Source organism: Pseudoliparis swirei, chromosome 12, assembly GCF_029220125.1.
Source record: "Pseudoliparis swirei isolate HS2019 ecotype Mariana Trench chromosome 12, NWPU_hadal_v1, whole genome shotgun sequence".
NCBI lineage: Eukaryota > Metazoa > Chordata > Actinopteri > Perciformes > Liparidae > Pseudoliparis > Pseudoliparis swirei.
In genome coordinates, this window is record NC_079399.1 from 7,062,504 (window position 1) to 7,076,756 (window position 14,253).

The 14,253-nt window shown below is 43.9% G+C and overlaps 1 protein-coding gene across 3 annotated transcripts in view; it reads left to right on the forward strand.

Moving 5' to 3' along the window:
- Nucleotides 1–14,253, forward strand: part of nbas (NBAS subunit of NRZ tethering complex) — a 151,585-nt gene that overhangs the window by 110,258 nt on the left and 27,074 nt on the right. For all 3 annotated transcript variants that reach the window (XM_056428488.1, XM_056428489.1, XM_056428490.1), the window contains 2 exons: nucleotides 1,120–1,209; nucleotides 1,936–2,119. In XM_056428488.1, the coding sequence (XP_056284463.1) occupies nucleotides 1,120–1,209; nucleotides 1,936–2,119 (274 nt within the window). The remainder of the gene's footprint in view (nucleotides 1–1,119; nucleotides 1,210–1,935; nucleotides 2,120–14,253) is intronic.

Genomic DNA, 14,253 nt, shown 5'->3' on the forward strand with positions numbered 1-14,253 from the left:
ACTCTCGCGCACGGGGTCCAGACACTCACACACTGGTGGCGAGGCAGACTCGTGGGCCCGATCCCCGGTGAACGAGACCCACTTTCCTCCTCTCTCTGATTCATTATCTTCTCATAATTAATGCAGCCTGATACAGCTGTTCCCATCCAGATATCACTCTGCTGCACTAACACACACTCAATCTGCTGTGTGAGTGTGTGTGTGTGTTAGGTGCAAGATGCACACACAGCCTTATGTATTCACCAGAGGCATTCTTTCCCTTGAACATGTCACTCTGTTCTTACATAATTAATACCCCTTTATGTATTTGTGTGCGTCTGTCCGTGTGTGCGTCTGTGTCCGTGTGTGTGTCTGCTGTTGCAGGGCTTTCTTGAAGCATTGTGTTTGGCAGGTATGAATGAGCCGCTCTTGTTTTTTGGCTCTCCCGCAGCAGGCAGACCTGAGCCTCACACTAATGGCCGTCTTTTGTATCTGTCATAACTCGTCTGTGTTTGTGTGTCTTTGAACAAAAAATGTTCATAAGTGGTCAAATTCAATGAAGGAAATGCTGCGTCGCCATTCCACCTTTTGCCATATATATAGATATATATCTATATATATGTGTGTGTGTATTGTTTACATGTACATATATATGAGTGTGTTTGTGTGACTGGAGTCCGGGGAAATCACCTATTTTTCCCCTTTTCTCTCTTTGTGAAAAATAGCTGCTCTTGCGACATACAGTGTACACACACACACACACACACACACATATACACACCAGAAAAGATGAAAGTGCAGAGAGATCACTTTTTTAAGCTCAACTACTATTACGTGCCATTAAATGTCCTTTACACCTTATTTAACAGTACAAACCTCTTTAATGAACGTTAAATGATTACATTATTTTATATTCTATTTCACATTAAATTGTTTTCTGTTGCTTCACGTCTCTAGGACTTAATAAATTCATAATGGTTCATTTTTGCTACGCTGTGTTTTAATGAAACATTTAATTGCTGCCAGATGCATTTCTCCAGCTGGAGAACAACGCCTTGGATTATTTTCTTTGGTCATTTGAAAAATCTTAATTCAAGTATTATGCAAGATGATTGTGGCTGATATGGTTTGTTTTTTCAGTGGAGAACCGGACGCGCTGACAAATTACCCACAACCCCTCAGGGTCCTGGAGGCCATGGTGACCGCTGTGCACAATCATGTCCAGAGCGGGTAGGTTATCCGTGTCTTCTCTCACACTCCCAAACACACTTTGGTCGTACATCAATCAAACAGGCTTCCAAAATGTTTCTCCTCCTCTTGTCACTCGCTCTCTGTATTCTCTCTCAGCTTCTATTCGAGGCCGTTAAGTAACAGCGATTGATGAATTAACTAATGTTCGCTAGCTAGAATAACGGTTTAACGCGTTAAAGAGAAAAAAACACTTTCAACAGTAAAAAATAAAATGTACCCTTTCACTCGTGTGCCACCAGAAAGAAAGAAAAAGCAGGGGATTTTAACACGAAAAGCGAGGTGCATGAAGAGGATCCTGGACGAGGCAACGATATTCACTGTATTGTTGTCTCGATGAGGTCATCCGCACAACGTGTGATGGCAGGCGTCGTCCGGGTGGTAAATAAAACAACAACAATGTCAGGCAAGAGAATAATCCGAAGCACAGAGGCAACGCCAGTCTGTCGTACTACGGCGGTTAGACTGGTGATATGTTCCAGGTCGATTTATCGTTGTCATAGAAACAAATCCTGAGAGAAAACACTTTATGGACACACGCCTCCTGACACTAAAGACCACCACTCACATCTGAAATGAACCCGTTCGTGAGAACAAACCGAGAAGCTCCTGAACACGTGGTAACAAGTCGGTTTCTTGAATGTATTCTCTATTTCGTCTCTTCATCTGGTCCTCACTCCGCTGTCCTTCTCGCCGTCTTCCCCCCAGCGACAGCGCGGTGACCTCGGACGACCTCCTGGCCTGGCTGCACCCGTTCTGCGGCGACGCGGCGTTCCCCGTGCGGCCTCGCATCGACGTGCTGCAGATCCTGGAGAGCAACTTCAGCCTCCGAGACTGCGACGTGCGTCTCCTGCTGCTCTACAGAACTCAGGCGGTTCTTAAAGACCGAGAGGTAACGCCGCCGCCACGGCTCATCAGCCGCTCGCCAACACGCCGCGACTTTGAGAGATGTGGAGCGCTCGTTGCTTGAGGAGCAACTTCACGACTCTGGTGCTTGATGTGAAGGAGGCTACAGATGTCTGGATTTTTTTGTTAAACTTGTCTCCAGAGATACGTGGAGGGGAGAACAGGGTAGAAACAGAGTGGTGAATATTTTAAGAGGATGGAGAAGTTACTGACTCCTCCCATCTTGAAACTGCTAAATATTGACGTATACATTCCCATTGTGTCGCGTTATGGCCTTTGAGCTATACAAGAGCTGGTGAGCTGCTGAAGGCATAACGAAGATGCCATTCATGTTTGACTCATCAGAATATTATTCACGATTGCCTTTACAGACATCTCTAATGGTTTTTTATTCGTCACAGTTGCCGTATGATATGAGACAATCTGATTTAATGTCAGTTATGCATCTTAATTTGAGCCTGCGTGTTTCAGACACTTCCAATATATGCATCTCTCAGTTTATCGCAGTATATAAGATAATATAATTCTACTATATTCTATTCTCCTCGAGGAGGAAATTCACATTGCACGTGCGCTAACTCGGGATCTTTCCGTCGCATTAATTGAGACAAATGTTTTTTTGCCTGACTCTACGAACGTAAAGCCAACACATGCGTGCGGGTAAGTGTTCTTACATCCTCTGTATATTTGCCGTGGTGTTTAATAAACAGTGTGTGCAACTTGCCGGGTGTTTGCCGATGCCTACGTGTGAAAGTGCGGCTCTTCCGCCCCCGCCCCGGTGTCACCTTCCATCGAGCGGCTCGTCATCAAGTTTCCCGACTGACTAATTAATGGCCCGAGCCGGTCAATTAATGTGTAAATGTATGCGCGCAGCCGTGGGCCATTGTCAGCGCAGGTAGACAGGTGAGTGGGCTCGGACTCTTTAACTAATAGGGTGCACTCGCGACATTTGGCAGGCTCAGAAAAACCACACACACACACACACACACACACACACACACGCAGAGGCGGGCGCCCACACTCGGCCGGCTGTTGCTGTAAGCGGTGGCGCAGTAATCGCGTTGGATCGGCCGGTACCACCCGTAAGCGGTGCCGGCACTCGTGTTGGCGCCCTGAGGCCACGCTCGCGGCGGTGCCCTAGTCTGACCTCGTCACGTCGGCTTGGAAGCAGAAAGAGAGGGAGTGGACACACACACACACACACACCGTCTTTTACCGCATACTTATGAGGGGTGAAGCGTATCCAAACATCCTCAGCGGTACCTCAACAGTTAACTGACACCTGACCGATCCCGATAAGAATAGATTTTTCTGAATGTGAGACGTGGCTCGATGGTGCACCTGACCTTTGTGGCGTCGATCAACGTCGCACCTGTACTTGACCCTAACGAGGTTCGGTGAGGGCAGATGAGGCAGAGAAGTTTGAGGCAGCGCACACACACACACACACACACACACACACACATGATTACGCACACTCATACTCAATCAGACTGCCTGATGGGATATCCATGACAACCGGACTGTCTAGCGACAGTTTGAGTGATACTGGAAGCAGAAGTGTGTTTGGGTTTCTCTCATCTCTTCTTTTCCGCCGCTGTTTGTTGTTCTGCCAAAGGCGTCTGATTAACGCTGTCATCTGCCATGAAAGGCAGCTGCAAAATAGCTCTATGCACACACACGCACACACACACACATGCACACACACACATGCACAGGTGCACTCTGATGTACAGAAATGTCCATGTGTTAAGATGTATGAACATATACACACACTCACACATGTAGAGACATACTGAATATGCCCACTGAAAACGTTTTGATCTTTGAAATGTCTCTCTCTCTCTCTCTCTCTCTCTCTCTCTCTCTCTCTCTCTGATGTGCAACTGTAGAAGTCCTCTCTTTGTATTTTTTCCTGGCTCTCTTTCCTCAATATCGACAACACTGAAAATACTATTAATAAATCAAAAGACATGCATTTCATTCATTTCGTATTTTAATTATTCATTTTTGTGGCCGATTTAAGAAGAATGAAACTAATACTTTTAAATGTTTTTGTTTTTTGAAAGTCATGAAAATATCGGGGCATGAAATTGAATTAATTAGAGATGATGAAACTACAGGGTTTTTTTTGTTTAAAAAAAAGTTTTTAATGGATTGAATCATTAGTTAAGATCAAAACTCCTGTCATTTATCTTTTTTAATATTCTACAAATCAGCCTGATTAATTGCCAATGATAAATTACACACATTATGCTAGACTTTCATTATATAGAATAGTGTGTTATTATGTCGACGTGTGGATATTACTTAAATAAAAAAAGAAGGGGCCAAAAATTAAGTAATTTAATGTGAGCCCTGAAAATTCTGAATACCAAGATTTTGGCGGGGGAAAGTAGTATTTGCGGATTTAAAATAATAAGATTTCGGTGATTTTGTTCTGCTTTGACATTGTGCTACTCCAACAGGATCTAAATGAATCTGCTTTCCCACATTGACCTGACCTTGACTGTTGACCCCTAGCAGAGAGGACACGCAGGAAGAAAGTTACACTACAATACAACAGGATCAGTTTTGTTGAGTTCCAACTGCTGATGTGGATTTATTAATATGTGCTCAGGCTGGGATTTTCACAGCTTGTCAGACAAAAATAAACAACAGCGAAAAGTGCTAAGCTAAGCTAATCGGCTATAGCATCACATTTACTGCACGGATACGAGAGTGGTATTCATGTTCGTATCCCACTTTCTACAACAACTTAATGTGCATCGTTCCAAAAATAATTACTGTATTATAATACTAACTAGAATGGGCACTCGGTAGAGCGCATACCTTCGCATATCACAAGATTGGGCATTGAATTATGAACATTTTGGCATTAGTTGCATGCCAATTGGATAAAAATTGACCGTGCTATGGTAAAAAGAAGATTTTGACCTTTCCATGACCTTGAATTTGACCCGATTGATCCCAAAATCTAATCAAATGGTCCCTGGATAATAACCAATCATCCCACCAAATTTCATGCGATTCAAGAGGATTTTGACTTTCTCATGACCTTGACCTTTGACCCGATCGATCCCAAAATCTAATCAAATGGTCCCCGGATAATAACCAATCATCCCACCAAATTTCATGCGATTCGGTTAAAAACTTTTTTTGTTATGCGAGGAACACGCATACAAATAAATAAATAAATACACGGCGATCAAAACATAACCTTCCGCATTTTCAATGCGAAGGTAATAATACATTTTAGTTATATATCACTTTACAAACATTAAAATCATATAAAAACTGTAAGCGTAGCTAGTGTCTGATAGGCTCTGTGCAGTGTGGACCGTATGTGAATAATGTACTAAATATGTCTGTTCCCGGTAATAAGCAGTCTGATAAGATGCCAGCGCGCTCTCTTAACATCTCTAACACCAGGGCTCGCAGCCTGTGCATCAGTATCACCGGGGACTAATTTAAACCACCGGGTGTGAACCTGCAGCGGTGTGGGCCACCGGGGAGGAGGAGGAGGCGGCGCTGGCGCAGATTAAGCTCATATGGCAAACGTCAGCAAACCCGCTGCCTCTGGTTTCACAAAGCAGCATTAGCATCCGTTCCTATTGAGTCGTGTCTCTGGATAAATGCAAGTCCATTGATAACTTGCCTTTTTTTTCCACTCTTTGCTGCTAAATTCTCCACAAAGGCAGTGCTGTGGGACGTAGCTTACAGCGGAGGCCGTGGGCCGGGGAACCAAAACAATGGACTGAAAGATCCGTACGGCGGAGGTGAACTGCAGAATAGGCAGGCGACCCCTTTCATATTTCTCATAAAATATATATATTTTAGCTGCTTTAGTTAAGTACCGTCTTACGATACAGTCGTCCATCCGCCACCGAAAACTAATAATCCTTTTAGAGGGTTTCAGGGGGCTGGAGCCAGTGCCTTCTGATTGAGGTCGCCAGTAAATCACAGGGTAGAATCTTGTGTTACACAAGTATTTATTTAAAATTAAAATTAAATAATAAATAAAAATAATCCATAACATACATTGGCATTTCCTGTGCTATCTGAATTGTCTAATTGCGGTCCAGTATCTCTGATACACAGTGAAACGAGTTCAAAGTGAATGTGCAGCTCTCTCTTGGTGTGTCAGTCTCCTGACGACCCGCGTGTCTGCGCTGCATTGTGTATTCTAACCGATCTGATTCACTTCCTGTGTAACCCTCCGTCGTTGCCTCATTGCCTCTTTGACAGCATCTCGAGAAACCCTCAGATCCTCGCAGCCTGTCAGGATCTGAAAAGTCTTCTTGTTCTTTTCACATCGGCTGTCCGAGCCTCCTCGTGCCTCCTGTCTGCCCTCTGCATGTTTCTGTCCATGCATCCTCATCCCTACACTGTGGCTTCTTTTGTATAATACACACACACACACACACAAGTGTACCAGACATGTTGTTATGACGCATGTTGTTTAGCCCAGCATTTGTCCAGACTGGGTCAGGCCGGGCCGCGTCACTGAAAAGGCCACTGGATGATGCAAAAGCTGCCGCCGCCTCGCGATGATGGATCCGAGAGAAACGAGAGGAAAGGAATTAGAGAGAGAGAGAAGGGAAATAATGATGGATCAGAAACGTACGCCGAGAGAGATTCGGAGATGATATTGAAGCGGATGAAGAGAACGAGAGGTTGCCGTCCCGATGCATCATCCTTCCTCTCTCTCCAGCAGCGTCCCACTTAGACGCAGGCACACGCAAAGACGCCTAAAAAGGAAGGAATTAATGAGGCCAATTGAAATGCTGACACTTAGGTAGTAGGGAGGAGTGGGCGAGGGTGGGGGGAGGTGAAGCTCGGAGGTAGATTGTGCGCCTTCATTTTGAATGATTAGTCATCCAAATGTCACCACTGTCAGCATCGGAGGGTCTTTTTGTTTTGGTCCGTGTGTATATTGTGCGTTTGGCCTTTTATGTCACTCATAACAATATGCTTTGGGCCATTTGTTTTTAATCGCGCTTCACCGACAGAGAGGAGGACTAGTGCTGATTAATGTGAAGCCCACTCTGCTGAGTCCTTGATGTTTAACTGTGAAGAAAGAAATCATCCCAACATCAGGGCTGTAACACACACACACACACACATATAACTACACACACACATCCGGGAGCCCGGCCATTGCTTCAAGGTCTTTGTGTGTGTGTGTGTGTGTGTGTGTGTTCATGATACGTGCACCGATGTCAGTGTCAAGGATCATTTGCCGTGACTCCTTGTTTGGCCTCGGCGGAGCGCCGTCTATCTAACACGGAGGAGCAGAGCTCGGCTGTGGAGTTGCAGTAGATCGAACTACTACTTGATTTTTTCCTGCATTTTCATTTCACCTTTTTTAAATTTCCTGTGCTTATTTTTTTCTCTTCCTGCGATTCCCTGAACATGCTGTTGATGCTTTGATTTGATCTCGGCTGAGATTTTGAGTTTGACAAACGCATCCCATTGTTTCTCAGAGGTATGGACTTTTTATTTTTCCCCATTTTGTTTTCTCATTTCAGATCAACGTCTCTGCTTTGGACACGTATGCAAAGTTACGGGGGGTAGAGGAGTCGTATGGTTCAGCAATGTTGTCTTACACATTCACAACAGTTTTTTAGACCTCTGCACACTTACAGTACTTTCATATCGTACTACACTTTGTATTCTTCTTTTGTAATCCTTTTCCCTCCTAGTTTATCATTCCACCCGTGTCTTTCTGGACACAATGCAATAGGGGGGGGGGGGGGTTGCATGCATGCATGCATGCACACAGAGAGACCGACTATGTGCATTGGCATACAGTCCACATAGGCATGGTTGTGTTGTACATGAAGTAGTACTAGCTACTAGCTTAAAGAACTGTTTTTGAGCATTATGTGTATATATATATACAGGACTGTCTCAGAAAATTAGAATATTGTGATAAAGTTCTTTATTTTCTGTAATGCAATTAAAAAAACAAAAATGTCATGCATTCTGGATTCATTACAAATCAACTGAAATATTGCAAGCCTTTTATTCTTTTAATATTGCTGATTATGGCTTACAGCTTAAGAAAACTCTAAAATCCTATCTCATAAAATTTGAATATTTCCTCAGACCAAGTAAAAAAAAGATTTATAACAGCAAAACAAAATCAAACATTTGAAAATGTGTTTCCAGGTGTTTCGAGTTAATTAGGCGATTCAAGTGATTTGTTTAATACCCTACTAGTATACTTTTTCATGATATTCTAATATTTAGAGATAGGATATTTGAGTTTTCTTAAGCTGTAAGCCATAATCAGCAATATTAAAAGAATAAAAGGCTTGCAATATTTCAGTTGATTTGTAATGAATCCAGAATGCATGACATTTTTGTTTTTTTAATTGCATTACAGAAAATAAAGAACTTTATCACAATATTCTAATTTTCTGAGACAGTCCTGTATATATATATATATATATACATACACTACCGTTCAAAAGTTTGGGTTTTCCATGAAAACTCACACTTTTATTTAGCAAATGAATTGCAAAATGATTAGAAAATATAGTCAACACATTGACAAGGTTAGAAATAATGATTGATATTTTAAATAGAAATGATGTTCTTCAAACTTGTCGCTTAAAGGAAGGCCATATAGCTTCTCTCACCAGCATAACTGTTTTCAGCTGCGCTCACATAAAAAGGGTTTTAAAGGGTTTTCTAACCCTCTGATAGTCTTCTAAGGTGATAACACAATGTACCATTAGAACACTGGAGATGGGCCTCTATACACCTATGTCGAGGAGAGATTTCATTAAAAACCAGAGAACAGTCATTTACCATATTAACAATGTAAAGAGTGTATTTCTGATTAATTTAATGTTATCTTCATTAAAAAAAAGAAATGATTTTCTTTGAAAAATAAGGAGATTTCTCAGTGACCCCAAACTTTTGAACGGTAGTGTATCCTGCGTGATCTCCCCTCTAGCTAAAAGTGGAACAAATCCACTCCACCTGTTGTGTATTTTAGTCGTAGGGCCACGGCTTGAGGTATGGAAAGCCGCAGTGAGAAGATAAGCCTGAGCCCTGACACGCATCCACAGATCAAACCGGAAGACGACAACAAGAGCTGCACAGGAGCTGCCGTGTATTCATCACATGACAGCAATACACACAGAAACATAACTGCGTTGGTCAACAGAACGATGTGTCTCGTCTGCAGCCGGTCATCGTCAGACATCAATATTTCATATTGACAAACGGGTGGATGGGTTTTCTCGGTCCAGTGTATAAAAACTACAAAAAGTGTCACAGAACTTTCCAGATTCGTCCCACCGGGGATTGTCGGGGGGGGGGGGGGGAAAGAAGAAGAAAAAAGATGGAGCTTAGCCGAGGTGGAGGCCAGGTGGAGAGGAGAAGCCGGACGCGGAGAGAGATTTGTTTGATGAAAGGGAAAGAGCCCGGACCGGAGAGAGATCGTTGAACAAGAACAAAGAGTCGAGGAGAGTCAGTTTCCAAGGAGATAAATAATAAATGTGATGGGGTTGAGGCCGCTATCTAATGGCCATACTCTAATGCAACAGGTCACGGGGGTCATTGGCGTGATCGCCGAGCCCCGGCTATACTTCAACGTGTTTTTTGGCAGCGTTTATCTTTGCGCCTCAGATCGAGCCTCGGCCCCCGAAAACTTTATCCATGCTCTTTTTTCTTCTTCTTTTAAAAAAAATGTTATTTTCCCAAAAACTTCTTTTCAGTTTGAGCCGGGAGAGGAGAGCGCGGCACTTTGTCATCTCGGTGGGATAGTTGATGATGATGCGGACGGAAAAACGGCAGACAGGAGGCAGCGCTCTGAAGTAAACAAGAAAAGAGGGCGACGTGGAGAGGGAGACAAACGAGGAGAACCGAGGAGGAGAGAGCCCGAGGACAGTTGGAAGTGAGAGGAGAGGGCAGAGAGCCAGAAGAATAGGAGGGAGACAGACGGCACAATCTGAGATGAGGGGTGGGTGCGCCATTATCTTTTTTTTTGTGGCAAGCGCTCCGCTGCTCTGTAGCACCGTGGAACGGCTTCACTCCGACCGGGCGCCGTTCGCCTGCAGCACGTGTGTCCTCTCGCGTTGACCGGTCGCGTGTCGAGCCCAGTGTGCTGCCTGTTTTGTGCGTTCCATCGTTTAGCCGTCCTCGCTCCTCATTGGCCTTCGTCCCGCCTTGAATACTCCTCGGCCTCGATAGCGTGCATCATTAAGAAGAGTCACAAGTGGGTTTAATATTCAAATACACTGTAAAGGCTGCTCATGCACGTGTGCTTGACACTGATGGCTGGCGCTGTGGCGTGTGTGTGTGTGTGTGTCAAGCTACACACTCGTTGTTGGTCCCCCCCCCCCCCCCCCCCTGCCTTGATCTCCTTTTTCTAACCACTCCCCTCCGGTGTTTTGTCTACTGAGCTCCGCCTGTCTCTTATCTTCCTCTCCTTCCTCTCCTGAGGCATGTACCATTATGTATGCTCAGGTGTCATGTTACACAATGTGGCTCCACTAGAGAGAGAGGGAGGGAGGGAGGGAGGGAGGGAGAGAGAGAGAGAATAACAAATAGGGGGGGAGAGGTTTAGAGAAGCTGTATTTGTTTGTCATTGCACTTCTCTGGTCATGTCATATGTTGCATGCACAAGAGAGTGTGTGTGTGTGTGTGTGTGTGTGTGTGTAGACTTGTTTGCTCTCTACGGGTGCGCCTGTCTTTATCTTCCTGCCTGTGTTTCCTCTGCATGTTTCATACGCTTCACTTTCAAGCCGCAATAAACTCCCCAGCCCCCCGCGGGCCCCGAGGCGTTGCCCTTTTGGTGTTTGCTTCTCTTTGCTCTCATTTTGTCTGAAACCTGCACTCTCTTATCGTCTTCTCTCTCTCTCTCTCTCTCCTCTTGTGAAGTGTGCGACCTCTGCAACTTTATTCTGCCCGTCGCTGGGGACGTTAGCCGGATCGGGTCAATGAATATTGATGAGCTCGTTCAGAGCGCACTCGGTAAAGGCCAGGCGCGGAGATCCCTGGATCCCAGGGCTCCACCAGCACTCCCAGTCCGATACACGGACGTGCCCACATCCTGTGTGTTACCCCCCCCCCCCCCCCTCTCCTCCTCAGGTCAAGGACGGAGTTAATTACCAAGTCACAGAGAAGATTATCAGGCAGTTTTGTTGATGGGGGGCAAACGTTCACTTGTGTTTTACCAACAGATCGTACGTATTCAGGAAGAAAGAACGTGTCTTTGACTCGGAAAGGCTCTCGATGTCATCCGCTCCGTTAGCTGGTTTGGATCGCCGGGTGCAGCGGCACTCGGATATTTTTAAATAGATACGGTTTCTCAAGTTGGTTTGAATCAAAGATAACACCTGTGCATCTTTATTGTTTCTTCTTGTTGTCGTTGTTAGTAACCAACTTTGTGATTCTTGCAAAGTAGTCAATAACAGTCATGGTGTCATCAAAGACTTTGCATTGTCAGGGTTACCCTGGTGTTGCATGCTTGTAGTTTAAGTCATTCTTGTTTGACATGCTGCCCTCAGAAGCAGACAAATGCAGTAACTAAATATTGTGTCAAAGGTAAGATCGAATCAGACTCTACGCCATCTGTTTCACCAGAGAGTTATTTATATATATATATATATATATGTATGTCTATATATATATATATATATGTGTATATATATATATATGTGTATATATATATCTATATATATGTATATATTTATGTGTATATCTATATATGTATATATATATATGGATATATATGTATCTATATATATATATATATATGTAGATATATAATTTATGTTAACATGGTATGTAAGATCAATGTAAAAAGCAGAAAACGAAAGACGGTTAAAGATTTACGGTGATTTTTCCCTCGCTCATGAAAATAACGAACAATATGTCATAATAGCCTTTGTAACTTGACGTCTCACTAATTCCTTCCCACACAACTAAATGACGGAGTAACAAGCAGTTAGGCAATATATTGTCTTTGTCTCAATATTGTGATATGAGCCTAGCTGTCATCGTAGATGGTATGGTAATAAGTGTTACAGTGAAGTGAACTCCAACAACTTATATTCACAGTATTGCTGATTATGTAATCAAAAATCTCATTGTGTATATATTTTGTGCAAACACATGACATAGCTCAATCCAACAATATTGTCACAATTCTAATAATGAGGTATTTTGGTCAAAGAAAATGTGATATCTTCTTTTCTTTAGCCTTTAAATCTTAATATGTAGTAAATTGTAAATTACTTAAATATACTTATTTTAAATATAAAAAAGACATCTAGCTGCAAAAGTAAAAAAGTGCAGCCTGAACGTTTTTTAAATTAATTAATCAAAACCTCCATCAACTAAGCTTGCCATGTCGCTGTACAACTTTAAACCCGTATGGTCAGATTGGTTACGAGGCTGGCAGGACGGGGGGGGGGGGGGGGGGGGGGCGGGGGGCATCCAGAAATATTTTTTTCTTGTGGAAATAACGACCACAACATTTCAACATCAAGTAACGTACAGCAAACTATTAATAAAAAACGGCAGAAGATGAATCTGGCAAACTGACGCCGTGAGAATGATAAAGATTAACCCCGGAGCATTTTCCATGCCGTGTTATCCTCCCATCTATCCTGATGATCTGATGGAGAGGGTGGGAACGACGATGGCGCCCCCCCCCCCCCCCCCGGTAATAAGATTCATGGCAGCCGGTGATGATGGCCTCACCGGTCATTAACCTGTCTCCACCACCGTGTTAAGCACAGAGGTGATGATTGGATCACCGCATACTTTGACGAGTCGGCCACCGGGGTCGGCTCCCGGCGGTCGTTAGGACGGGGCGTGTGTTGTTGGGCGGCGTGTGTGTGGCGGGATGTGTAACTGGTGTGGGAGCTGGGCTTTTTGAGGCGCCGACAGCATGAGGGAGTTCAGTGCTTGTTGACATGTGTGTCATGAGTTATTTTCCATTACTGTGGTGTTTCATATCAATTCTGTTCCATTACTATTTATTCGGGGGGGGGGGGGGTAGAACACTCCCATAGGCTCCCAGTTGTCAGCACGAAGTCCTTTCACACAGGACCTCGGTGACTTTCCTCTTGCACCAGCATGGCGTCGACACCTTTTGGGTTTTATGGAAACGTTTTCGACGACTCGAGAGCAGCAGGGGGCGTCTCATCTGGTGGCAAGAATACGTTTGGTTGTATAGAAGTCTCATGAGAAAATGAGATGTATTCCCTGAGTAAACATTGCACACGTGAGTTTATGGTCTCCATCGCGATAGTTTCAAGTCTTCTTCACAGCACGATGTTCACGGAGTCAACGATGGTGCCGAAATAGAGGATAAACAGAGTATGCTTCCTTGCTCGCTACCATGGTTCGGTCCGGTCCAGGGAGAGTTTTTCTTTTCTTCTTCAGTTCATGGAAGTTTAATTGTTACATTTTGGTTGCCTAAAAAATGTCGTCTTCAACATTCGGTTGCCCCACCTTCTTCACGTCTCTTCTGGCAGCACGAAACCAAGATGGCCGCTGCCTTCAAGCCAGACTCGAGGCTTCAAAACCGTAGTTTTTAATTCATCAAAATGAAATAGTTTTGCACGAGGACATAGATACCTTAGCCAGTGGGCATCCATCGGCTACTCCAGCGACAGGATGTTGTGTGAGACCAGACGGAGAGGCTGAGCTCTGACTGTGAACTCCTCCCTAAACTGAGACTCTAATAAGAGTTCTTGATGTTAAATGTTCAACAAACTTCAACTTAGTGCTTGACCAACAGCACGCAGAGTGTTGCGCTGTGAGTTATTCCTCAGACTCCCCCCCCCCCCCCCCCTGCGGAGTGAGGGATTGAGCTGTTGGTCTCCAACATTTCCAAAACAAGAAATAATATATCCAACGCCGGGTTATGTTTTGATTAATTTTTGAAAAGCGTAAATACAACGTGTGAGGCTGATCGGTCAATCACTGTAATCTTGTGAGCTGTGATAGATGGACTCTCAATCGTCGTGGATGTAATGTATTTAGTCTCTTGATTACTGTATAAACAATTGCCTCGCGTCTTGAATATACAGTTTTATTGTTTTTTTTCCCTGGTAGAAATAGTCTCCGTCTGTTTCACTGTGGGTTTAA